We start from the raw sequence: 27033 nt of genomic DNA on the forward strand, positions 1-27033 counted from the left end.
AAAAAAGATTTATTTATTTTAAACATTATAACAACTATATATCTTAGAAATTAATTTATATATAAATATAAAAATATTATAAAAAAAAAGTAATTGTAAGAAAATGACAATATTAAAGTATTTACTAGCATATTAATTATTTACAAATTATTAATAACATATATTTCTAAAATAAATATTTTTAAATAAAATAATTTATATTTATTAGTAAAAATATTAATGATTTTTTACAAGTATAATGTAAAATTATTGGTGAATTTCATCATACTCATCTTTTCCATCCTCATTCATTACACCAACGTCAATATTTTGAAAATAAACTTCACATAAATCTGGATGTATCATTGTATGACATTTTCCAGTTTTACTCCAATTTGAAGCTCTACTATTAATTCCTTCAAATGCATGTGTAAAATATAAAGGCAACTGTTCTTTAACTAAAATACTTGCACCAGCATATAGAATACTATTAATTACATCATTCTTAATGTCTTCTCTCAATCCAACTCTTTTTGATCGTTTCTCAAAAGAATATGAAAATTTGTGCCGCAATTGTTGGTCGGCAGTCATTAATTGATCTACAACCTTTCTGGCAAATTCTTTTGGCGTCCCTATCAATGTAATTATGTCTTTATCTAAATAATTATCCAAAAAATCTATCAACCCAAGACTTAACGTTTCTTTCTTAAAAAAAAAGTAATAAATAAATATAAGAAAACAGATATTTACCTCTTTCATATCTCTTCTATTATTCATAACATAACACCTGATAACATCTATACTTGTTAAATCAATTCTAACTCTTTTTTTATTAATTTTCATTTCATACTTAGAAACATTTGAAGAAAGTGGATCTCTGTCAAATCTTCTATTAAACATATTCCTTGTAGCATCACCAATCATTTCTTCAATATTTGTTAATTGATTTTCTAATAAATCTTGTCTTTTATGCATATTATCAATTTTATCCATGAGTAATCTTTGACCATTTATTAATTCTTTAATACAACTTAACATACTTGAACTATCATAATCATTAGATTCTTCATAATTACTTGTTTCTTGATTATTAATTTCAGGAATATTTAAAAAACTACTTGATAATAATGCTTCAATATTATTAGGAGCTATAAATTCTATATATCATTAAGAAAATTTAATAAAAAACATACTATCAATATAGGAAACAGATTCATTTATCTCTTCATAAGTTCTTTTTCTTCCTATTCTATTTGAATCTTGTAAATTTTCTTGTAAATCTGTAGGTATCAAAAATTTTTTATCATATGAATTTGATTTTAAAGCATTAATAGTATTATTTTTATAACTTTCTAATATATCTAATTTTATTTTTTCCTTCGCCTGATGATCTGCAAATTCTTTAGCTTTTAAAGTCATTTCATCTTTTAATCTTTTAATTTCATTGTTTGCATTATCTAATATACCCTCATATAAAAAGTAATCAAACTCTTTTTGAGGACTTGGAATTCCATTCATTTCAATATTACCGTTTTTACACGTCGCTGTCTGCCCACAACTCGTTTCCATTGGTATATTCTAAATTAAACAAAAATTAAACAATAATTTACATAATTTTTAAATATTTTATTTTTGATCAGTACATAAGAAAAAATTAAACATTAAATAAAAAAAAAAAAATATTTTTTATTATAATAATTTTAAAAATGATTTAATAAAATGTTTCAAGTTTAAAAAGTCTAATTTGGTATAAAATAAAAGTTTGATTTAAAAATTTATCTCTAAAAATGTCAAACTTTAAAAATAAAAAAAAAAAAAAAGTTATTATAAAGAAAAATTTAGAGAACGTAACAATTGTTCCAGTCTAAAATAACCATATTATTTATTAAAAATATTTTAGTAAAAATAGATATCAATTTGATAGTTATTTTGAGACACTAATGCTTGTATTCCATATAAACATGAAACGTGTTTTTAAAGTAATAGATTATTAGTATTTTATTTATATTTCCACTCTGTATAGATAGCTTATACAATTTATATAGCTAGCTATATAGTTGTATAGCCATACAACATTGTACAGCTTAGATTGTAGTATAGCTATACGACATTGTATAGTTTTCAGACTATAAAGTATTCCGTATAGCTATAGAAGTAAAAATTTTATAAAGTGGGGGATATTTTTCCTGATGTTATATATATATATATAAATATATAAATGTATATATATATATATATATATATATATATATATATATATAAAAATATATATAAATGTATATATATATATATAAATATATGTATATATATATGAATGATGTATATATATATATATATATAAATATGTATATGTATATATGTGTATAATATATATATATAATATATATATATATATATATATATACAATTGTTTCCTTAAAATAATACTTATTTATTTATTCAGTATAAAATTGTTGCTGTAATATACCCGGTAAAAGCTGACCTTGAAATAACCCCAAGTTCGTGTTGTTACTGAAAAGCCTTCTTGTTCTATTTCAAAAAAATTTTCATGTTCTCATAAAGTTTTTCCACTGATTCATCTGCTTTTTTTTTCATTTTTATCTTTAAAAAATTTGTTAAAAAATAAAAATAAAAAATCACGAAATTAATTAATATTTTTTACCAAAAAGTTAATTCAAAAAGAAAATTTTTAAACATGTACAAAAATTTAAAATATAATCTAAAAGATATGTAAAATGGTAGATTTAATTGATATACTTTTTTTATTGCATGGGACTGTTTGAAGATTATAAATTTAAGTGATATATTTTTTTTTGCGATATGATAGAACGATGATACCTATGTTAATGTGATAAAATTTCAAAAGGTTAACATGTCATCAAACCAACTTATTGGTTCAAAGTATTATCAAGATATTCTTTTTTTTGGATGTTAAATCATCACTATAATTAAAGTTAAATAACTATGAAAAAGAATGATTACTTTATTAATTAAAAACTTTATGTCATTGTAAATTTTATCTTTATCTATTTTAGATAGAATTTTGTAGAAGTCAATTATTGAATTCTGATATTGCTGCCTATTTTATACAAAATGTTAAAGACAAATAATGACGATTTAGTCATTTTTCTATTAAAAATTCATAACAATTTTCCATGTAAAAAATAAAGAATCTTGCCAATTTTTATTTAAAATTTAAAATATTAGTTCATGTTCACAAGAAGTTAAGTAAAAAAATTAAACGTGGTTTTTTCTAAGACATTGATTGTCAAATTATACTATTATTAAAATGATTTTTTGAGTAACATAAAAAATTAACTTGGTGTGGTTTTGATAAATTATTCTTTGCCACAAATAAGAATTATTATACAATTGCCAATAAAAAAAATATTGGAAGTACTTTGATTTTATAATATTTAAGTTGTCTGATATGTTATTGTTTGATCAATTATGATTTTATTTGTCACAAAAAAAAACTTCTACTTCTAACTTCCTTTTTAACAATTTCTTTTTTCACAAAGGTCATTTCTTTAAAAGTAAATATTTTTTTTACGTTTGTTTATTTTAAACACTTTTTTACGAAAAAAAAAACATTAAAAAGAACATAGATCAAACAGAATTCTGATGTATAGGAAAAAAACTAAGATAAATTTTAATGTACACCCAGATTCTATACTGATTTTTGATGAGGAATAACATTACTTGCAATAACAGACTGTCACATCTTGAAACGAAATTTCGTACATAAATAACCAATTTTTAAAAAGTTAAACTACTTCCTACTTTTTTTTTTAGGATTTCATTATCAAATATGAAATTATCTAGTACACTTAATCTTCGTAGAATCCTTAACAGTCCTTTTAATCCTTTTCATGTAATACCGAAACAAGATAAATGGAAAAGTCGTGAAAAATTAGCACGTTTCACAGCTGTAAGTTTAAAGAAAATTAGATCTTATTTGTAAATATTTTTTTTAGTGGCAATATGGAAGTGAAAGAAATACAGTTAAAGGTGCTCTTCGTAAATTGAATAAAGTTTTCCATTATATGACAATGCAAAGGCATGATGAAATAAAATTGAATCATTTTTATGCTGAACAGCGTATTTCTTCAGCACTCAAAGAACACAATTTTGATTATCCTAATTTTAAAAATTCGTTGAACAAAGGACATATTTTATTAGATAATGTTGTTTTATCACAATTAGCTATGTATGAACCAAGATCTTTTCAGGTATTTTTAAATTATAAACATTTTTATAAATCATTTTATTTGTAGAGTATTGTCTTATTAGCAAAAAAAATGAATGTGTTACAAGATAAGCCAACTATTGTTTTTGACAATGAATTAGAAAATGTGGAAATCTTTAATAATTTCATCCGTGAACCATTACCTTTACCAAAACTTTATCCTAAAGGTCCTTCAGAAAATCATACATCTAAACCAAGGAGAATATGTCAAGATGAATATTAAACATAAAATATTATTGTTTTTTTTTCATAGGAATGTACTGTTATATTATATTAAAGAAAGTTTTTTATCGTTATAAATTAGTATATTTATAGTATACTTAAGTTGAGCGATTTTTCAAACTTGTATAAATTATTTCAAGCATAAGTAAAGTTTTAAAATACAGCAATAATTGATGCTAAGTTTATATGTATATTTTATCTCAATTACAATTTGCATTAATTAATATAATTTAGAAAAATAACATATAAAGTGTATTTTTTTTAAAAAAGAAATATTATAAAATTAGTGTCATAAATCCTGATTCATCTTTTATATCTTTTTTTTGTTCAGGGCTTTCTTCAGATTCTGAATTATTTTTATTTCTTTTTTGTGTATCGGGAAGAATTAAAAGTTCTTTTAGTTTGTTGTTGTCTTTAACTTGATTAGATATTCCATCTAAAGAATCTAAAATTTGTTTAATAGGAGGTTCTTTTATTTGTTCTATTTTAATTTCAACTTTTTCTTTTTGCTGCTCTGGTTTTTTAAGTTGGTTACAATTAAGACTGGTAACAATAGTATCATAATTTTTAACAAATTGTGCAATTACATTATTATCAACAAGTTTTTTTTTAACAGCCAAATAAAGTAAAACTCTGTGGATAAACAAATATTGTATCTAATAAATAATTATAAGATATTTTAATTTAAATAAACTAACCTCTGTTTGTACAATTCCATATCTAAATCGTCTTTTCTCCAGTATAATATTTTTTACATAAAGACATTCTTCAGATGTGTTTAATTTTTTAAGAATTTCATCTAAACAAATCATTGTCCCTGTTCTACCAATACCAGCACTACAATGAATAATAATTGGAAGATTTTTTGTTGCTTTTTTCATCAAACGTATGCATGGAGAGTAATTTATTGGTACTCCACGATCTGGCCATCCAAAATATTGAAAGTGATGCACTAATCTTATTTTTTTTTCTCTTTTTATCATCAGCAGTGTACTTTTTACAATGTTTTTGTCTAACTTTTGTTTATCTAGAAATTTTACTACAATAACACCTGCTTTTATTTCTGTAAGAGGATTTAAAGGCCAATATTGTTCACATTTTTTTTTACCATTTTCAATGATATCACATATCATTACAATAGAATATGCTTTAGATTGCCAAACCATCTTCCAAAAATCATTAATTGTATTTGGTAAAGGACCTTGTGTAGCAATGAATGGAGAACATTTTGAAGAACTCATGTAATTTGCATGTATAAAATCATTTTGGTTGTCATCATTAGATTCACATTTAAGTATAAAACGATGTTCATCATTACAAAATACATCCCTGTATCTACATTTATTAATATTATCATTGAATGCTTTATGATTCTTCATATGTTTTTTTTCATATAATTGAAGACCTTGAAATTCCTTTATGAGATTTTCAACACCCATATCACAAGTAGATTTAACAAAAGCTATTAAATTTTTATTAAAATTACTACATTTATTAGATCCATCTTCTTTTACATTTTTGTCAATATTAATATTTTTATTTTTCATTTTACTAAAATATTTCTTTTCTATTGATAAGAAAAAGGAGAACTTTATATATGTTATGAAGAAATAAGAAACATAAAACAAAATATTTATTTACATACTATGAATTTATTTTTTTGAATAATTAAATTCTAATTTTCAGATTTATTTCTTCCACTAGTTGGTGTAGATCCATTATGAACTTCGACTTTATCAACTAGCCCAAAATCTAAAGCTTCTTGTGCACTCATAAAGTAATCACGATCTAAGCGTTCAGAAATTACTTTATATGGTTGTTCTGTATGATGTACATAAATTTCATTCAATCTTGTTCTAAGGTATTCAATTTCTTTAGCGGAAATCAAAATATCTGAAGCTGTACCTTGTGCTCCACCAGAAGGTTGATGAACCATTATTCTTGAATTTGGTAATGCTGTTCTCATACCTTTAGTTCCAGCAGTAAGTAAAAGACTACCCATACTACATGCTTGACCAATACACCATGTTGCTACTGGTGCAGTTATATATTGCATACAATCATATATTCCTAAGCCGGCTGTTACTGATCCACCTTAAGTAAATATTATTTTAACAAATTAAATCAGAAATTATGATACCTGGACTGTTAATGTAAAGATGAATTGGTTTAGAAGGATTTTCACAATTTAAAAATAACATTTGTGCTATAATGACACTAGATACATGATCATTTACAGGACCCATTAAGAGGATGATTCTATCCTTCATTAATCTTGAATAGATATCATATGTTCTCTCAATTCTTCCCTCACTTTCAATAACAAAAGGTACATTATTTCTTTGTATTGAAGTCTGAAGACCCCTATATAAAGCACATGATTTAATAATTAACGATTTTCTTAAAATATTCATTATCAAAATAATTTATCTACAACTAATATTTGGTAAAAAAAATTACACAAAGTGGAAATTTTACACAGAATAAAATTGGACAAATGATATTCAATGAATTTTATATTTTAAAATTGTTATCTTAAAAAATAATAAAAAATTTAATACATTTTCAATTTATAGAAGGTTTTTGAAAAAAATAAAAAATTAATTAATTAAATATATCTTTTTTATTTATATTCTTTATATCTTAAAATAATAAAAATAAGATATATCATTTCAAAAAGAATATGTTAATTATAATTTTGTACACCGAATATTGAATGATAATTTTATTGCGATGTTGAAATATATTTTTAAAAATCTTTTTTACTTTATCTAAAAAAAATAATAACATAAAACACATAATATATTGTTATTGTAAGAACAAGAGTACACTTCATTTTTACTTGCTTGAAGAACATAATGTGTTAAGTATGAACTAATTAATTAACTCCAATTATCTGTAAAATTACATAAAATTTAATATGAAAAATATTTGTATTTTTTTAGTTTTATAAAATTTAATTTTTTTATAGTTATAGATACTGTTGATATTGTAGCTATCACTCATTTACATCTGTAAATAAATTTTAAAAAGGTTATATTTTCTCCAGTTTTTTCTATCTGTCATTATATAAAACATGTAAAACGTTTGATAAGAATAAAAAAGGAATTAATTTCAAAACTTTTTAATATCCAATAATTTTATTACTTGAACTCAATATTATATTTTATATGCATGAAAAAATAATTATATTTTGTTTAATTTAAAAATTAAACAACTATTTTTATTATTGAACAATATTAAACTCATACAATAAATATACAACTTTTTATAACTTTTAATTTTGAGTATTTTTAGAAATAAAAATTAGTCAAGAGGAAATTGATATCAATGTAAATAAGGTAGTTTATTTTATTAAAAACATTTTTATCAGTGTATAGTGTAAAGTTAGATAAATAAGAATGAATTTTTTATATCATTGGTAAGTTTTTTTTTTTTTTTAAAAAGTTATGGCTATTTAAAGTTTTACGCTTAACTTCAAATGATTATATTTTGCTTAAAAATTATTATTCACAAAACGTTAGCATTAAAAACAGTTTTTCCAATCTTTTTTTACCATAAGAATAAATTTCATTTGAAAATCACATGAAACAATAATTTTGTGGCAAATGCTAATGCTGCTCTTTTTTGCACTTTATGCTACAATATTTGTAAGAAAAAATTATTTTTTAAAAGATGATTACACTTATCATTATCAGCGAATATTTTTATGCTTTAAAAATTATTAAATATCAAAAATAATTTTTCACAACTTATTTCTTCTTTTTATATATATAAAAGAATAAAGCAATTGTAACTTTGAACAGTGCTATCTGATTATAGAATTATTTATTAAAAATTGATCTTTTTGATCTACTTCGACTTTAACTATTTCTCTTCTCATAATTATTCCCACTGAAATTAATTACTCCTTAATTTCAACACAATTTCCTTCATACATACTTTACCGGAAGAATCTCGGTATAACTTTTTTAACGATTTTTCCACGTATAAAATTATCACATGCATAAACATATTTATCCTTCAATTTTAATTGAATAATAAAAAAAAATAAATAATTTAATTAGTTTTTTATTTAAATAATATTAATCACAAAAAAAAGATACAAGATAAGATAAAAAAAATACATATTATAATTTTATAGTTTACACTTCTGAGAAACAACAGCTTTTCTTAATCCTTCATAGATTTTTCTTCTACTCCGCTTATCACTTGTGAATTACAAAATACTGAAAATTTTGAATAGTAGGATGAAGCAAGTTTCAGGAAATCTTCAGGTAATTTTAAAGTTCTTGCTACATCAAGACCAAAAGATTTTCGAGTTATTCCCGGTACCATTTTAAAAAGTGAAATTAGTTCGTTCTCTTCTGTATATGCACAATCTGCACGTAAGCATTCCACCGCATATGGATGTTTTTCTTTAAGATCAAGTAATTCAAAGTAATGTGTAGCATATAAAGTAAAACATTCTTTTTGAATCAATTCTTCTGCTGTAGCATATGCTAATCCTATTCCATCGAAAGTACTTGTACCGCGTCCAAGCTCATCTACTACAACCAGTGAATTTGGAGTTGCTCCATAAATTATATTCCTACAATCAAGCATCTCATCCATGAATGTTGATATTCCTTTTTCTTGATAATCACGAGCCCCAATTCTTGTATATATACCATCAAAAATAGTATATGTTGCTTCATCACATGGTACCGGACATCCGATTTGTCCAAGAAGAACACCCAATGCGACAGAACGTAAGTAAGTACTTTTTCCTCCCATATTTGCTCCGGTAATCAACAAAAAGCGTGGAGAAACACCTTCGTAAGATGACAATTCGACGTCATTTGGAATATAATTAATATTAGGTGATGATTCAACTACAGGATGTCTGAGTTCCTTCATTTTTAATACTCTTTCTCCTTCAGGATCATCTTGTGTTAGGATGTTAGGGCGAACAAATTTTTTGATACTTGAAGTAGCAAAAACGGCTAATGATACAAAAACATCAATTTGTGCAACAAAATCAAGCATATTTGTTATTGTGGCGGTGTTTTCACAAGCTTTTTCTAAAATTTTTCCTACATAAGCTGCTTCACGCTCTTTGTAAATTTTCAAGCAATTGCTGTATTTCTCATTGATTTCATCCAAAACATCCGTAACAAAAACACATCCAGTTGCTTTTGTATTTCTTATAATTCTGTATTTAGCTTTTGCAACTAAGTCAGCTCCAGAAGGATTTATTTTTATTGTAAAACCTCCCTCTCCGCATTCAATTTTAAGTGTTGTATCATCGATTTCATTTTGAACTGAAGAAAATTCTCTCTTTGCTTTTTGTTCTAAATTTTTTAACATTACATTAACCTCGCCTAATGATTCATCAACATCTGGAACTATTCTATAATCTCCAAAATTCGCAAGAGCATCAAAATCAACTATCTTGCCTATAATGTCAACAAAATCTTTGATATTTTCTTCAATCTCCTTTAAAGGATTCAATAAAACAGAGTTTATTGAATCTTGACAATCCGGTGATGATGAAATAAGTTCTTCAAATAAATCTATATATTTTTTCAAATTAGAGGCCAAGCGAAAAATTTCAACACAATCCTTTAAGGATGTTTTCTTTATAATTAATCTCCTAGATATGGAAATAGAATCAGGAACACGGCGTAGAAAGTCTTCATAAAGTAGATTTCTAACTGAATGCTCATTACGTAACGCCTCAACAACATCTTGTCTTTTATTTATTTCAGAAACATTTATTAATGGTCTACGAAGCCATTCTTCTAATAATCTACTTCCTCCAGGAGTTCTGCAGTGATTCAAAAGTGAAAAAACGGTACCTTTATTATCAGCAGCTGAATATGACTTTGTAACAATATTAAACAATTCAAGGGCTTCTATAGCAGCAGAATCAAGAACTACAAAATTTGATAATGAATATTTCTTGTATTGTAAAAGCCCTGACCGATAAGAAAAATCTCTAATTACATCCATATTTCCTAGAAGAACATAAAGATTAACAATCATAGAATCTGATAATTGACTTTCTTCTATGTTTGATGTCATGTTAGTAATAATTTTCTTTGCTTCATCAACTTCATGCATTTCGGTGTCTTCAATCAATTTAATTTCTACTTGTATTTTTAATAAAACAGATTCCAATTTTTTAAATATATTTGGTATGGCATCCATGTCATCTTTGTAAAGGAAGACTTCTTTTACTGCTAAAATAATTATGATGTGCTCGAGATTTTGAAAGTTAACATCATATGGAAGAACAAAAGTCGAAATAGAAAAATCTTTTGTCGTGCAGAAAGCTACCTCAACCAATTCATTAAATTGGCCGGCATTTGTAAGCTTAACAGAAATAGTTGAAGATAAAGAAGCTAATTGAGCAGTTTCACCAACGATATAATCAAAATCATTTGGATAAGTAGGCGTACCTTCAGAAAGTAAATTCCAAGTAGTTTCCATTTCAAAAACATAATGCTTGACTGAGTACTGGAGACGAATCAAAAGATCATGTATTACTTTTTCGTACTGGTTTGCAACAAAAAAGTACCTTGAAATTGATGAATCCGATTTACCAAGTGTAGTAAAATCCATTAAACTATCTGTTCCAAAAATTTGTTCAGCAGCTAAAAACGCGTCTTCACCATATAAATAAAAACCATCCTAAAATAATAGTCTTTTTAATAACTTTTAAAATAATTAACACACCTTGCCCTCAAAAATTAATACTGTACGGGAAGGTTTTTCCCTCAAAATATTAAACAAACTATCGTTTTCTCCTTCCATGATTAAGAATCTAAATAAACAATGAAAATTAATTAAAGTTACTAAAATCGAGTACAATTTTAAACGAAAAAAAAATCACCGAAAAAAATGTCTACATTTGTTGGAAAAATGTATGCTTATATATGTAATAATTACATCGTTATGTATAATTCTTGAAGTCATTTTCAAACTATCATTCAAAACGACATCAGTTCATTTAATTTCTCACTCTTTTACCCCACCAGAAACAATGGAATCATCTCTTATATGGAACTTTTCTTGCATGTACCAGATACTTTTTAATTAATAGAAATTTTGTTCATTAGTCGGTTCTTTGATAGTAGATTTCTATTCTTTTCCGTTTTGCAAATTCAGTACTTTTCACTGAAACTTTTTGTAAATCTTTGTCGATTTTTCCTATAATTTCTTCATTGAAAGATTTAGAAGTGATTCTCTTTCATTATATTGATAAAAATCTAACTTAGAAAAATCATTTAAATCTTTTTTGGAATGTAAACTTTTTTTCTAAACAAAAAAAATTTCAGGCGCAAACTTTTTCTTTCAGTGAATATTCGCGCAAATTCTTTTCCTACTCTTCTTTTCTTTGTATGACAAAGTATGCCAGAGAACACATTTGTTGGAATAAAGTTGACTCTCCTTTGCGTCTGCACTAAGTATCATTGTAAATTGGTATCCCATTTGTAATGCATTGGTGTAATTCATTCTTAATGATTGAAAGAATATTCTAGATTACTCTCTTTATTTTATTCATTATTATTTACAAATATTTATTAATAAAATTATTATTTTTAGTTTTAAAAATGGTTGATCAAATGTTATCAATTACTGGAAAAAGAAACACAGGAGAATCTATCAGATCACAAAATGGTAAATTTTTAAATTATTTTTAAAATAATTTTTTTTTAAGTTATGGCTTGTGTTGCTATTGCAAATGCTGTTAAATCATCTTTTGGACCTTGTGGTCTTGATAAAATGCTTGTAGATTCTGTTGGTGATGTTACTGTTACAAATGACGGTGCAACTATTTTGAAACTACTTGAAGTTGACCATCCTGCCGCTAAGATTCTTGTTGAACTTGCTCAACTTCAAGACGCTGAAGTTGGAGATGGTACAACAACTGTTGTAATTTTGGCTGCTGAATTATTGAAAGCTGCTCAGGAACTTAGCAAACAAGGACTTCATCCAACTACAATTATAAATGGATTTAGATTAGCTTGTAAAGAATCTGTCAAATATATAAAGAATAATCTTTGTGTTGAAACTGGAAAATTAACTGAACAAAACAAAATTGATATTGCTAAAACTTCTATTGCTTCAAAGATTATTGGTGTTAACGATGACTTTTTCCCAAAAATGCTTGTTGAGGCTGCTGAATTAGTTAAAGTTACTGATAACTCTGGAAAAATTACATATCCAATAAGTGCAGTTAATGTATTAAAAGCTCATGGACAATCTGCATCAGAATCAACTCTTATTAAAGGATACGCTTTGAATTGTACTAGAGCTAGTGAAGCTATGCCTCGTACAATTAAGAATGCTAAAATAGCATGTCTTGACTTTAGTCTTCAAAAAGCTAAAATGCAATTTGGAGTTAGTATTAATGTAAAAGATCCTGAAAAACTTGAAGCTATGCGTCGTGAAGAAATTGACATAACTAAGAGAAGAATTGATAAGATTCTTGCAGCAGGTGCAAATGTAGTTCTTACAACTGGAGGTATTGATGATCTCGCTATGAAACAATTTATTAGTGCTGGAGCCATGGCTGTAAGAAGATGTAAGAAGGTTGATTTAAAAAGAATTGCCAAAGCTACTGGTGCTGTTTTAACAGCATCTTTGGCTACACTTGAAGGTGATGAAAAATTCGATGCATCTTTACTTGGAAGTGCAAAAGAAGTATCTCAAGAAAGAATTTCAGACGATGAACTTATTCTCATTAAGGGACCTAAAGCCAGAACATCAGCTTCTATCATTCTCCGTGGTGCTAATGATATGATGTTAGATGAAATGGAAAGAGCTGTTCATGATGCTCTTAGTGCGCTCCAAAGAGTCTTAGAAAGTAACAAAATTGTATCTGGTGCTGGGTCTGTTGAGGCAGCTTTGAATGTTCACCTTGAATCTTATGCTACAGCATTAGCTAGTCGAGAACAATTGGCTGTTGCTGAATTTGCAGAAGCTCTTCTTGTTATACCTAAAACTTTAATCATGAATGCTGCACAAGATATGAGTGATCTTGTTGCTGCTCTCAGAAATTGTCAATATAAATACTTGAAAACAGCCAACTCAAAAGATGGAGATAAATCATTGAAATTTACAGGGCTTGATTTAGAAAACAATGCTATTTGTATACCATATGAAAAGGGTATTATTGAACCAATGATGTCTAAAATTAAATCATTAAAGTTTGCAACAGAAGCAGCCATAACAATTCTTCGCATTGATGATTTCATTAAAATTGAAAAAATTGAAGAACCTAAACATGATGAATGTCATTAATTGTTTTAATTGTTCTACTAATATAAGTGTTAATTTTGCTTCTTTTATTAAATTTTTGCATACGCTTTAACCATAATAATTTCAAATTTGTTAAACAAAAATAAAGATAACTATTTGCTTAAAAAGTTAGAAATAATATTATTTATTTGTATTTTAGAAATTGAAGCAATTTCTGCAAACCACTTTTTCTCGAAGTACACTGAAGACGTGATAACATACATGGGCAACTTCAAATAATATTTTTTAATTTTAGAACATGGTTTTTAACGGTAGAGAAAAAAAATGCACCAAACCTGCATATTATCAATATTTTATTATGTACCTTTTTAATTTACAAAAATTTATTTACAAAAGTTAAATTTATTGAAACAGTGCTACAATGTTTTTTTATTAATCACAATTATTTACAACAAAAACAATTTTTACAAGGCTGTTCCTCTTTCCAAACTGTCTTTTATATCCTTAGTATATTGACCATAATATCTTTCTAATTTTTGATTATATTTTCTATTTTTTTCATTAATATAATCAACAACAGCATCAGGATCAAATGTTCTTCTTCTATGATATTCTCTTCGTTTCTTCTCTCTTTGATCAATACTTTGAGAAAGCTTCTCTAAACTAGCTTCTGAAGGATAATAAGTACCATCGATTATAGTATTTGCCTTAGGATAAAAGTTGTCTTCTCCAATTATTTCTTTCATTTTATTATAACTGTCAAAGTCTGGTTTAATTGCTTCTGCCGCTCTAACATATGCCTTCATACTGGCATCCTCATAATTTGAAAAACCTGTATCAGCAAATTTTTTCTTTTTTTTATTTATTTCTTCCATCTTATCCGCATATATAGCAGAGGTAGTAAAAGATTTATAACGATCATAATCAACACCTAACTCTTCCGCAACCATTTCATCTTCTACTTTTTTTACCACTTTTGCTTCACGTTTCCGTTTCATAGTATCCTTGATTGGTTGTTTTTTCAATCGGTCTTCTTCTACCACTGCATCCATATTCTTCTTTTCTATTTCCATCTAAAAAAATATGTGTATAAATTATTTAAATAGTAAAAATAAAACTTACTCTTTTTGCATGGAGCTTTTCTAGACGTTCTTGAAATGAAGAAATATCAACCTTTTTTGGTGCCATTTTTGTTGAAAGTAACTCGGTATTAGAAGTAGATGGTTCTTCAATTGCTTCTGACATTTTTTAGAATAAATTTTTACTAAATATATACACTTTGTAAAATAGATTTTAATACATGTACATTATATTCCAAAAAAGATTATGTTTATCTTTTTAAGATTCTGTTGAAAGTAAAATGTAAGTTTACTTAATAAAACTTATGCATCTTTTTAGTGAATTATTATGATAAAAAATGTTTTGTTTAAATTGATATCTTTATTTTTAATGATTAAATAATTAAATTTTAATTTGAAAGATTATTTCAACAATTAGATGTATTATTTTTTTCCAATAATATAAATAACAAATCTAATTGTAATTTGGTATACTTTATGATTTTTAAAAATTTGCCAAAGGAACCATTAAAATTTTCACATTTTCTTTTTAATTTCAATAAAATAATTATATATAATAAATTTTAATTTCTGTACATCTTATGACTAAGAAGATATTTCTTTTTTTTTTTCAATTTTATAACTACAAAAAAAAAGATTGATAGCTTTTTTTATTAAAAAAAATTATTTTTTCAAAACATTTAAAATTAAATAGCAAACATGTACTTTGAAAGAGTAAGTTAAAAATAATTCATGATTATAGAACAGTCAACTTTCTTGACTTTGTCAACTTTGCGCTGTTATAATTGATATAATTTAAAGGTCTAATGATTATTAATCATTTTTCAAAATATAAAAATATTTTTTTTTAAATCAAAAAAAAAATTGTTGCAAAAGTAAATATATATATATATAAAAGTTAATTCTAAAAAAAAATAATTGTTTCAGACTTATTATTAACAGAATGTTAATATTTAAAGTTTTCCCGTACAGAAATTTTTTGAATAAAATGTATAAATTTTATTTTAAATCTATTTGTTTAATTAATTATTGTTAATTTACTATGTTTGATCCATCAACTTATTGGAAAGAATCAATAATAACATCTCAAGAAAAAGACAATGTTAATAAAAATTTTATTGAAAATATTATTAAATCACCGAATTCAACGTTATTAACAAAAATTTCCATGTTATCATCAAGACAACAATCTGATTTCATGTCAAAACTTATTAATTTTTGGCCTATAGATATAGAAAGAAGAGCCTACAATTATTCAACTTTTCCAATAGTAGCTGGATCTATTGTAACATCAACAATAATTAGTACTAAAATAAATTCAAATTTTTATATGTTACCTGAAAAACTTAAATTTCAAACGGCACTTTCTCTTTGTCCTAAGAGGCCTCTTGTTTTAGCTATATATGTTTCTTCTCTCACAACATTTGGATTTGATTTTTTGTTTGTTAAGAAAGAACTTCTCCAATTAAAAGAACAATGTTCATCGTGTATCTTGACAAAATGTATTGCTGGTGGAATACTATCTGGTGTTGTTCTTCCTATACTTTCTTTACCATATTTATCATATTATTTTTTATCTTTTAATAATGCTATGAAACTTCCTGATCCAAAAAATTTTACTGCATTTATGTCAATATCACTTGAAGGAATCAAAATATGTAAAAGAATTTTACCTCTTCTTATTGGTATCCAAATAATTTCAGGAACTGTTGGAACATCTGCAGCTTTATGGGGAAGAAATAGAATTTTTAATACCATAGAAATGGATAATGATTTTTTGAATAATTTTTATGGTGAAATTGAAAATAAGCAAACATTTACTGAAAAAATTATTAAATTTTTAAGAAAAGCATCTTTCATTGATGAAATTATGATTGCGGAAGAAAAAAAAACAAAAAGAAATATATAATTTTTTATCATATATTTCTTCTACTCATATAGGTATAATAAAATATTTTTTAAATTTAAAATTTATATTTATTAATTATTTTTTCTTATGTATAAACTTAGATCACTATGTATTTTATATTAAAAATTATAAACAAAAATTTTTACTTCTTTTTTTAAACAGCTTTATTTATCATTATAATAACAAAAAAGATAGATACACTATACATTGTAATATTATTTTATATCAATGAAAAGACAAACCATCTTTTTTTTATTTTGACCATGAACATCAAACTTTTATTAAATAATATTATCTTTCAAATCAAGATATAATTTTTGTTAAAGAGTACATAAGGGGTGTATATCAAACTTGGTTAATACAAGTATATAATTTCTTTCAAGTTTATGATCTATATTTTTAAATTCATTATATAATAAAAGAATTTTTTCTTTTTTTTCATAATTAAATAAAATTTTTATTAATTATTAAAATAAAAATTATACGTTTATTGTATGAAAATAATGATTATTATAAAAATATTATTATTACTATGTTTATTATTTATTAATACTACTTCGTCAAATGTTGCTGTATATCAAATAAAACTTGGCGACTCTCTTGAATTTGATTTTGGAAGGTCAGTTAAACAATTGCAAGTAAAAAGAAATTTAGGAAAAGGTATTGAAAAAATATTTCCATCATATGATCCTGATGATTCAGTTAATAAAAATAAAAAAACTTCCTATCCATCAAATGCATATCTTTCTAAAGAAGGTTTATTAATAATTGATCCAGTAACTGAGGAAGATTATGGAATATATATGAGTGATGTAAATTATCATCCACATTTTTCAAATCCCATTCTTAAAGTTGTTCCAGTATAACTACAAACAAATATTCTAGATTGATAAAAAAAAAAAGATTTATAATTATTATTTGGAATAGAAATGAACACCATCTCAAATATAAATAAATATAAATATAGAAAATTTTTTTTATACTTCTATCAAATGTTAAGATAGAATTAAATATGTATATATAAAATTTGTTTAATTAACAGTTTTGGTTAAAAAAAAACTTAAGACTATGTAAATATTGGTACATAAAATATAATTTTTTTTGTTTTATTTTTTTTTTTTCTTAATTGAATATTCTTATAAAAAAAAATGATAGATAAAAGAAATGAAAGTGGATACTTTTTGAAAGATAATTCTTTTTTACGTGATATTTATCAAAATACACTAACTTTTTTTTATTATATTTACATTAATTTAATTAATAATAAGAAATAACTTTATTAAATATTATTTAAGTGTTCCTCTTTATGGCGTGTACGTGAAAATATGAAAAATAACTAAAAAAAGTGTAATTATTTTTATGTAAATAAAAATAGTTTTTTGTTATTGAAATTGTTTTACCTAATGGTATCAAGTAAATGTATATAAAAATATGTATCTTAATGTTAATAATTTTTAATATTTAATATTTATATTTGAAGATTAAAGTTGTATAATTTTTAAATAATAAGTAATTCAATTTAATATTTAAATTCTTATAACAAAATATTTTTTTGTTTCTTGAAATATTACAAATATCATCATTGATCAAATATAAGTACATCATTAAATAATCATGGTACTAGTTACTATAATTAATCTATTAAAAAATTTTTTTATTAATTATATTTTGATTCATTCTTACTAAAATTATGCGAAAAAAAAATGTTAAAAATGTAACATAATAATTGTATCATAAATTTATTAAAATCTAATTTAAATAAAGGTTATCATTTACATTCTTTATAAAGTACCGTTCAATTGATATAATAGTATTAATGTAACAATATTATTTTTAATCAACTGATAAAATATATTTTTATATAATAATTTTTCCATTTAATGATAATATTTATCTTTTAATCTTCATTTTCTGTAGTACAATTACATTTTATTTGATAGTTACATTAGAGGAAACAAATACTTAATGATAGTTAAAGGATTATTATAAAATTAAAATAGGGTGTTATTTTTATTAACTTTTTTTTATTACCTTATGATTATATTCCTTAAATTATAATTTTGACATGAATCATTAATGGTCAATTTTTTTTTTTTTTGACATAAGTTAATTTATGTTTGATCATTGATAAATAATTTATGTTAACTTAAATGTCATACCTTATAAATCAAATTTTCTTTAAAATGATTAATGTCTTTATAATTAAATTAATTTTTTAAATAACTTAATACATAAAACATTATTTAAATAATTTACATATTTTAATTAGTAAAATTTTATAAATGTAGTAATTATTATTTTTATAATTTAGTTACAAAAAAAAAGTATTTTATATAAGATATTATCGAAATAAATTAAAAATGTAATTGATCCGTATAAAATAAATCACCAAAGAGATAAGTAACTTAATATTGTACAAATAATATCATTTTTGGCACTTCTTCTTTTGTATTTGACTATCTTAATATAACCCAATAAAGATAATCTCTTTTAAAACTATATTTCAATAAGATTAACTTTTAATTAACTACTGATTTGACAAGCAAACAAATATAAGAATACATAAACACGTATTGTCTTAATAGTTAAACTTATTCATTAAACTTCTTCCTAGAAGTTTTCCCCTAGAGTACCTTGTTTCACCTAATTACGGTTATCTTTTCTTTTCGGTACTTGGAAAGCCTCTTAATAACAGTAGATTAAGTGTAAGAACAATTGACAAATCAACAAAAATTGAATAGAAGTTGAAACTTAAAATGTGACTTGTTACTAGATTATATTTAATAATTTGAATATATTAAGTACAATATTTGAACAGTACAAAAATATATTATTTATTCATATTTTATATATAAATATATATTAATTCTTTTGCTTCATTACATAAGAAAATCTATTACAATATTCATCTTTAAAACTTTATTATCATTTTTCTTATCAAAATATATGTATATTTAAAAATTTATTAATATTATTTAAATATTTGTATATATATTTATTAATAATAACTTTTTGACCACTTCTTGATAGTAAAAAGTTTATTATCAACCAAATAATTCTTTTAATTATAAAAGATTTAATTTTTTTGTCTTTTACTTTCTTCAACATTTTTAAAAGCAAAAATTTTTTAAGAATCACAAAAAAAAAGAAGTATTTTATTTTTAAAATAAAACTAATCTTCTTTAAGATGATAGTTTATTTTTTTTCTAATTATTTTTCATTATCAAGAAACAAGAAACATAATAATTATATATTTTAAAATTATTTTTAGTATTCTATTAACATTAATAGAATTCTTTATACTACTTAACGTAGTATCAATTTTTTTACTTACTAATTCTACACTTTTTTACAAGCCACTTGAAGTAAAAAAATAATGCTATTTAAATTTATTAAATATATCAACATCCACTTTATAACTTTATATGTTTAATCTCCCCCCCATTGGTAGATAAGAGAATATATAAATGTATTTAACATTAGATTGTTTTAACAAAAATGTTTAAAAAAATATCTTTTTTTTATATTACCAATTCTGAATGGTAGTGTTATGGCAAATTATATAATTATCTATAAGAAAAAATTTTTTTGTTTAATCATATTATTCTTTGAACTTTTTACCTTTTCTATATCCATTTATCGTTCATTCACTATTAATGATTTATTTAAAAAAAAAATTAAAGAAAAAAAGATATAAAAAGATCAGTAGAATTAAAGTTTATATAAAGTGAGCTATATTTTGGGATATCAAAATTTTATAATCTTACCTATCATTTAAATTAATAATATTTTATCATGAGAAAGTTATGTGTATGTATTAATAATATAATCCCTTAAATTATCATCTTTAATCCTTCATCTTATCAATTATAAAACTACTACTACTTCTTCTTTTACTTTTCTTCCTTTCAATCAGTCCCTTCATTCTTATTATACCTATTTTCAAAAAAAAAAAATTTTTTTTTCTTAGATATATTTCTTTTTTATTTAAAATACTAAACTTTTTTTGTAATAACTTTTTACAATTAATTTTAATATTATTTAATTATATTTATTTATATATATATTTGTAGGTTTTTATAGAATGAAGAAACTTTCTTCTTTGGTGCTTACTATAACTTTATTGTTATTATTTTTTACTACTCCTAACAATTATGTTACATCAACAGTTATCATTACAAATGAAAAAGAAAATGGTAATTTAGTTAGTGATAATGATAAAATAACTATTATTACTCCTAAACCAATTCCAAAAGTTAGTAGAGCTGAAAAAGAAGCATTAATTAGAGCCAGTGGACAAGATCCTAATAAAAGAGGTAGACATAGTCGTTTAGAAAATATTCATAAAAAAAGAGGTAGAAGAAGTCCTGATATTTTTGATCCAAATACACCATGGAGAAGGAATTTTATTCTTCCAAAAAGAACTCCAATAATTAAAAAAGGACTTTTAAAACCTTTACAAGAACTTAAACTTCATAAATGTCCAAAAAATTTTGATGCTGTTACTCAAAGTAAAGATAATATAACATATGCATTTGCTGGTGATTATGTTTATCAAGTATGGAGAGATTATGGTATACCACAAAAAGCAGCCTACAAAATAAATGACTTATTTCCCGGTGGACCAAGAACTGTTGATGTTGCTTTGACAAATTTTAGAAGTGGTGTTATGGTTTTAATACAAAGAAATAAAGTTTATCGTTATAGATATAATAAAAAATCAAAAAGATTTTATTTAGGAAATAAATCACCTCAACAATTAACAGAAAAGATAACATTTTTACCAAAAATTGGTTTACAATGGATTGATGGAAATATTGTTCTTTTTGATCATGGTAAATTTGCTACTTATGATCCTTACTGGAATCTTTCTACATTCTCAGCTGATAGTGAACCATATTTTCCTGGAATGCCAAAAGATATTATTGGTATGGTATATAAAAATCCATCAACATTACTTTTATATACTAAAAGTAATCGTTTAGCAGTATGTTGTTTTTTTTTATTATTATAATATTAAAAATATAATTAATTTTTTTTTTTTAGATTTATGATACAACTGTCTATAAAGTTGTTGAGGAATTTCCAATAAAAGTTGAAGAATATGTTGCTTGCCTTACAAAATCAATTTAATATTTTTTTTTTAAAATGTTTTTTAATTAAAAATTGTTTGAAAACTCAACTGTATCCGGCGTCTTATTATGGCTATTAATAATCTTAAGATATATACAACAAAAAAAAAATAAAATATATAGACAATCATGGGATGTCTTATTTTATTTTATGTCATTCTCCATATACGGTTCTGATATTAATACTTAACTTTAGCAGATGAGAATACTTTAATATGTATAAAAAATGAGATACTTTTTTTATTCTTCGATTTTTCATTTATACATTTTCTTTTTTTTTTGTTATGTTTGTAAAGTATTAAATAAATTTTTTTTTTAAAATATATACATTTATTAAAATATAAAGATAATTAATTTAATGACATAAGATTTAATAATATTATACATATATTTATATTATTTGTTAAAATATTATAATAAATGTTTTTATAATAATAAAATTAAATAAAAACTATTTTTTCCTTTATATTTTTAATATTAAAAGCCTCACATATTATTTATATACTATTTATTTAAAATGTTACAAAAAAAAAAAAAATAAATAGTTACTATAAAAAATAAATATAATTACTCTTATACTAGTATTACATAGATATAAAAATAAAAATTTTAACAATATTTATTATAATAATAAAACAAATAAATTAACTTAACATGAAGTGATACTTGTATATTTTTTTTAAACTAACATAAAGAATAAACAAATTAATGTTTAAATGATATAAATATAGTATTATTTAATATAATTAAAATAAATTTTTTTTTAAATATATACATTTATATTAAAATTAAAAACTTTCGTTAAAATATATAATCACAGTAAAAATATATAATATATCTTAAGAGTAAATAAAAAAATTTGTTAATCGGTTTTTTTTTTATGTTGCAAACTTCTCAAAACTTTTACCTACATCAGTTTATTTTTATTTATGTTCGACAATTCAAAGATCATTATTTTAGAGTAAGAAAAATTTTGTAAAAAGTAAATTTTGGTTATTTTTTTTTAAAGATAAATATAAACAAATTGTAAGTTTTTATTACGAATGATGTTTACCTCTTTATTATCTCTTTAACAAACTTTTTTTTTTACATCATAATCTTAGTAAATGAGGAAGAAAAAAAAATGATATTTCTTAGAATATTTATCTATACAAATATTAATGTTTCATTAAGTAATTTTTCTATGAAACAAAAGTATTTATTTAATGTCGTTTAAACAAAAAAAAATTAAACTTTTTCATTTAATGTGTCAAAGGATAATTTTAAATAATAAAAAATGTTGTGGTATTATAGATAAACACATTTATAAAAAGAGTTAAAACATTTAATATAAGTTTAAAAAAAAAAAAATTGAGAGATATAAGAATGTAGGATATCTTGCCATTATAATAAGGAGCTGAGAAAACCAAATCATTGAATTGTATGTTAATACTTGTGTTGTAAAAAAAAAAAAGATTTATAATGAGAATATTTCATCATTTATCCACATGTTATTTTTGTAAAATAAATTTTTCATAAAAAAAATATATATATTGGTTGTTGGTTTTTTATTAATGATAATATTGAAGTTGTATCATTAACATTTTAGTTTTTTTTTTCAATATAATTAATAATAAAAAAAAAGATGGAAATAGAGATGTTATATGTTATTAAGAGAAATTTTGTTTATTACTTTTCTTAAATGTCATTATTATTTACCAAATCTGAAAATGAATATTTATTATATGAAGTTAATATAATTTTTTTTTTAAAAATATTTTATTATCCTAAAAATACTTTTAATTTTTTTTACCTCATATAAGCACTTTTTCTTTTTTCTAAAGGTGAAAAGGCATCAGCACTGTTCTCCAATTCCATACCTCTTTTACCAAATCTTAAAAAAAAAATTAACTTTTATTTTCTTAGATATAAAAATAACAATTTTTTTTATTCTATTTATGGATGGATTTTCCCTAAGCTATTATAGTCCATTATTTTATAAAATAATAAAATTTAAAATATATTTCAGAAGTTAATTATTTCTCAAGATATAAAAGATACCATATAATGATATAACACAATTAAAAAGAGAAGAAAAAAAAGATTATTCTTTAAATCCTTTTTTATTAACTATCCCTTTAAACGGAAATATCAAATAAAATTTACCTCATGTAAGCAGATTTTCTTTTTCCAAATCTCATATAAGCGGATTTTCTTTTTTCAATTCCATTTTCTGGAATAAATGTTTCATCTCTTATTTCATCGTTTCCAGTTGAACGTTTTCCAAATCTCATGTAGGCAGACTTTCTTTTCTCAACAACATCAGGATCAGATCTTCCAAAACGCATGTAAGCTGATTTCCTTTTAATTGGTGTTGATATAGTCTCATCAGAAGAACAAAGATAATGATCAGGAATTACATCACAAATGTAAAGTTGTTTGTTAGTTTCAAGAGATAATGAATCATTAACTTCATCATTACCTTCAATATTAAGAAGGTATGAAATAGAAAGAAAAGTAATTAATAGGTAGTATTTCATATTTTTCTAGTATTTTTTTCTTAAAATATTAAATTAAAATTAATCAATTTAAAAATAAAGGTATTAATATTTAATAAAATAAAAATAATTAATAAATAAAGTGTAAGGGGGGGGTGAAAAGATATAATATTATAAGTTAAAAATTTATAAAATATATAGAAATAAAAATTATTTAGCCAAGTATTTTAGAAAACCTTGTTATATCTTTAAAACGATATGATAATTATATTAAAAAATAATTTGTCTTTCTCTTTTATAGAATGATAATAATTATTTTTCATACTACAAATTTAAGATATACTTAAATATGATTTAAAAAGAAAATTAGAAATAAGAGTTTTCTTATCTTTATATTTTTCTCTTAATGATAGTAAAAAAAATATATATGTATATTATAATATTTTACAAGATATGAAAAATGATGATGTGACATAACTATATTATAAATTAATATATATTGCGTGTACCTTATTTATAAAAGAAGAGAAATCTTTTAAATCACAAAAATTTATAAAAAAAAAAAAAGTGAATGGAAATTTTATCAAGAAAAAGAATAATAAATATACTTTTACGACAATCTTATAAAAATTTTATGGTAAATATTTATATAGTATTTTCTATAGCCGGAAAATTTCTAATAAAAAGATTAAATAGTCAACAAATATACATGTATATTTTATACATTAATATCACCTTTGAAAAAATTTTTATATATTTTATGTCAAAAATAAAAATGACAATATGCCATTACTGAATTTGTCTTAAATAATAAAACAGAAGAACATTTGTGACGCCTTCTTTGTAAATTTGTATGTGTCTATGTCTACCATTTTTTTTATAAATTCTTTTTTGAAAAATAACTTCATATATCATCCAATAATACAATCAGAATAATAATATGAAGTCATGTAATCTATTATAATAAAATGGGTGGAGTTTAAATAGATTAAAATATTGAAAATGAAAAGTTTATATTAAAAAAATAAAAAAAAAAAGACTTTCATTGATCATATAAATATATCAAAGTAATAAAATAATAAAATGTTTCATCATCCTTAATCATAATTTTTTTATTATCCTTTCTTTGAAATTTTAAATATAATCATTTTATGTTTTTAAATTTGTTATAAACACATATGATAAAAAAATAATTAAATAAATGTATAAAAACATTTTATTTTGATTTCAGAAATGAAACATATTCTTAAATACATACGAAAACATTTTTTAATACATAAAAAAAGTGTGATTCTTACTTAGTTTCATAAAATTTTAGAAATATAAATATTTTCTAACAGTTAATTTATATAATTAAAAAAAAATTAAATATTAGAAAAGATTCTTAAAAGATAAAAAAAAAAGTATATTTTTAAACTTAAAGATATCTTTTAAAGAATAAAAAAATATTTTGATAAAACTTTTAAAAAAATGATACTTTAATACGATGTCTGAAAGGTATATTTAAAAATTTAAAAAAAAAATATTTAAAAAAAATTAGAAATATAAATTGCTTTCAATTTGAAAAATAACTAATCAACAAAGAATAATTATATGTATTACTCTAACTTAAATATACAAATTATTTTCCAGTTATAAATATACATATATATAAATGAATTATGATAATATTTTTTTAAACAAATCATAAATTATACTTTTTATAATCATTATTAGAAGAAATTTTACTTTGTCATTAAGATATAAAAAATATATAATATAGTAATAAAAATTTTAATAATAAACTATATGAAATATAAAAAATTAAATAAATATATTAATTTTTAATTGTACAGTTGTAGAAATAATTATTATTTTATGTTGTGGGTAAAATATTTATTTTGTTTCATAGAAATCCTTGACAATTTTTATGTACTATTGAAAATTAAATGTTCCCATAAAATAATTGTTTTTTTTTTATTTAAATGTTTAACTAATAGTTTCAATATTCAAAGAACAAAAAAAAAAGATATTTTTATAAACAAATCTTAATATAATAGTAAAGAAAAAAATTTCATTTTTAAATAAGGTATGTTATAAACTTAGATAAGTTTATGTTGTTTATTAATATTTCAATATAATAATATATAAATAAACATATATTTGCATTTGAAGAAATATTATAACTTTTTAACTAAAATATTAATAGATATTTTATAAAGAATAAAATAAAAGAATTGAAAAAAGTGATGTTTTGTAACATATACAAAAGTTCTTCTTTTACAATTTTGAAATCCCCATCAATATTAGATTCATGATGTAATATTTAATAATAACTAAAGAAAAAACTTTTGAATACCAAATTAAATTTTTTAACGGGGTAATAAAAGAAACTAAATAAAAATATTTATCAAAAAAAAAAACTAAAAATAAAAGTTCAGTTTTTTTGTTAATGTAATTATAAAAAAAAAAATAAAAAATCATCCATTTAATTTTATTTCTATTATCATTTCTATAAAATTTCTTTTAATCCATAGATAAATAAATTGTCTTTTTAAAAAAAAAGGATTCCCTTTTTATCTGCTAGATATTTGTAAATCTTCATAAAACGTCTAAAATTATAAACAAAAAAGATAAAAATATATATTTTTTGAATTATTTACTTCTGATATAAGTCATCTTTTTTTGTCATAGTAGTTCTAATAAAAAATGAAAAATATGTAAGCATATTGAGGAAAAAATTTAGTATTTTATGGGA

At 22.5% G+C, this 27033-nt stretch overlaps 11 protein-coding genes across 11 annotated transcripts; 5 read left to right on the top strand and 6 right to left on the bottom strand.

The window, feature by feature from the left end:
• Positions 1-246: 246 nt before the first annotated feature.
• Positions 247-2858, bottom strand: SRAE_1000038800 (Hypothetical protein; the record flags this gene model as incomplete). Its single annotated transcript, XM_024647215.1, has 5 exons — positions 247-684; positions 730-1136; positions 1173-1557; positions 2462-2490; positions 2852-2858. 5 exons carry the CDS (start codon positions 2856-2858, stop codon positions 247-249), a joined length of 1266 nt encoding a protein of 421 aa, XP_024501316.1.
• A 932-nt stretch (positions 2859-3790) lies between these two features.
• Positions 3791-4451, top strand: SRAE_1000038900 (Ribosomal protein L20 family-containing protein; the record flags this gene model as incomplete). Its single annotated transcript, XM_024647216.1, has 3 exons — positions 3791-3910; positions 3957-4211; positions 4257-4451. The coding sequence occupies 3 exons, from the start codon at positions 3791-3793 to the stop codon at positions 4449-4451; spliced, it is 570 nt and encodes a 189-aa protein (XP_024501317.1).
• A 274-nt stretch (positions 4452-4725) lies between these two features.
• Positions 4726-5997, bottom strand: SRAE_1000039000 (Protein-tyrosine phosphatase, receptor/non-receptor type domain and Protein-tyrosine/Dual specificity phosphatase domain and Protein-tyrosine phosphatase, catalytic domain-containing protein; the record flags this gene model as incomplete). Its single annotated transcript, XM_024647217.1, has 2 exons — positions 4726-5106; positions 5149-5997. 2 exons carry the CDS (start codon positions 5995-5997, stop codon positions 4726-4728), a joined length of 1230 nt encoding a protein of 409 aa, XP_024501318.1.
• A 128-nt stretch (positions 5998-6125) lies between these two features.
• On the bottom strand, positions 6126-6864 carry SRAE_1000039100 (ATP-dependent Clp protease proteolytic subunit, mitochondrial; the record flags this gene model as incomplete). Its single annotated transcript, XM_024647219.1, has 2 exons — positions 6126-6544; positions 6591-6864. The coding sequence occupies 2 exons, from the start codon at positions 6862-6864 to the stop codon at positions 6126-6128; spliced, it is 693 nt and encodes a 230-aa protein (XP_024501319.1).
• Positions 6865-8623: 1759 nt separating this feature from the next.
• Positions 8624-11248, bottom strand: SRAE_1000039200 (DNA mismatch repair protein MutS, C-terminal domain and DNA mismatch repair protein MutS, core domain and DNA mismatch repair protein MutS, clamp domain and P-loop containing nucleoside triphosphate hydrolase domain-containing protein; the record flags this gene model as incomplete). The annotated part of the gene is made up of 2 exons (XM_024647220.1): positions 8624-11125; positions 11171-11248. The coding sequence occupies 2 exons, from the start codon at positions 11246-11248 to the stop codon at positions 8624-8626; spliced, it is 2580 nt and encodes an 859-aa protein (XP_024501320.1).
• Positions 11249-12048: 800 nt separating this feature from the next.
• Positions 12049-13741, top strand: SRAE_1000039300 (T-complex protein 1 subunit alpha; the record flags this gene model as incomplete). The annotated part of the gene is made up of 2 exons (XM_024647221.1): positions 12049-12115; positions 12156-13741. The coding sequence occupies 2 exons, from the start codon at positions 12049-12051 to the stop codon at positions 13739-13741; spliced, it is 1653 nt and encodes a 550-aa protein (XP_024501321.1).
• A 422-nt stretch (positions 13742-14163) lies between these two features.
• On the bottom strand, positions 14164-14944 carry SRAE_1000039400 (Pre-mRNA-splicing factor SYF2; the record flags this gene model as incomplete). The annotated part of the gene is made up of 2 exons (XM_024647222.1): positions 14164-14772; positions 14822-14944. The coding sequence occupies 2 exons, from the start codon at positions 14942-14944 to the stop codon at positions 14164-14166; spliced, it is 732 nt and encodes a 243-aa protein (XP_024501322.1).
• An 876-nt stretch (positions 14945-15820) lies between these two features.
• Positions 15821-16687, top strand: SRAE_1000039500 (Hypothetical protein; the record flags this gene model as incomplete). The annotated part of the gene is made up of 2 exons (XM_024647223.1): positions 15821-16436; positions 16503-16687. The coding sequence occupies 2 exons, from the start codon at positions 15821-15823 to the stop codon at positions 16685-16687; spliced, it is 801 nt and encodes a 266-aa protein (XP_024501323.1).
• A 503-nt stretch (positions 16688-17190) lies between these two features.
• Positions 17191-17553, top strand: SRAE_1000039600 (Hypothetical protein; the record flags this gene model as incomplete). The annotated part of the gene is made up of 1 exon (XM_024647224.1): positions 17191-17553. The coding sequence occupies one exon, from the start codon at positions 17191-17193 to the stop codon at positions 17551-17553; it is 363 nt and encodes a 120-aa protein (XP_024501324.1).
• A 3218-nt stretch (positions 17554-20771) lies between these two features.
• SRAE_1000039700 (Hemopexin-like domain and Hemopexin-like repeats-containing protein) lies at positions 20772-21820 on the top strand (the record flags this gene model as incomplete). The annotated part of the gene is made up of 2 exons (XM_024647225.1): positions 20772-21674; positions 21734-21820. 2 exons carry the CDS (start codon positions 20772-20774, stop codon positions 21818-21820), a joined length of 990 nt encoding a protein of 329 aa, XP_024501325.1.
• A 1689-nt stretch (positions 21821-23509) lies between these two features.
• Positions 23510-24338, bottom strand: SRAE_1000039800 (FMRFamide-related peptide-like family-containing protein; the record flags this gene model as incomplete). The annotated part of the gene is made up of 3 exons (XM_024647226.1): positions 23510-23522; positions 23612-23692; positions 23965-24338. The coding sequence occupies 3 exons, from the start codon at positions 24336-24338 to the stop codon at positions 23510-23512; spliced, it is 468 nt and encodes a 155-aa protein (XP_024501326.1).
• Between the last annotated feature and the right edge of the window lie 2695 nt (positions 24339-27033).

This window comes from Strongyloides ratti, assembly GCF_001040885.1.
Source record: "Strongyloides ratti genome assembly S_ratti_ED321, chromosome : 1".
NCBI classification, from domain to species: domain Eukaryota; kingdom Metazoa; phylum Nematoda; class Chromadorea; order Rhabditida; family Strongyloididae; genus Strongyloides; species Strongyloides ratti.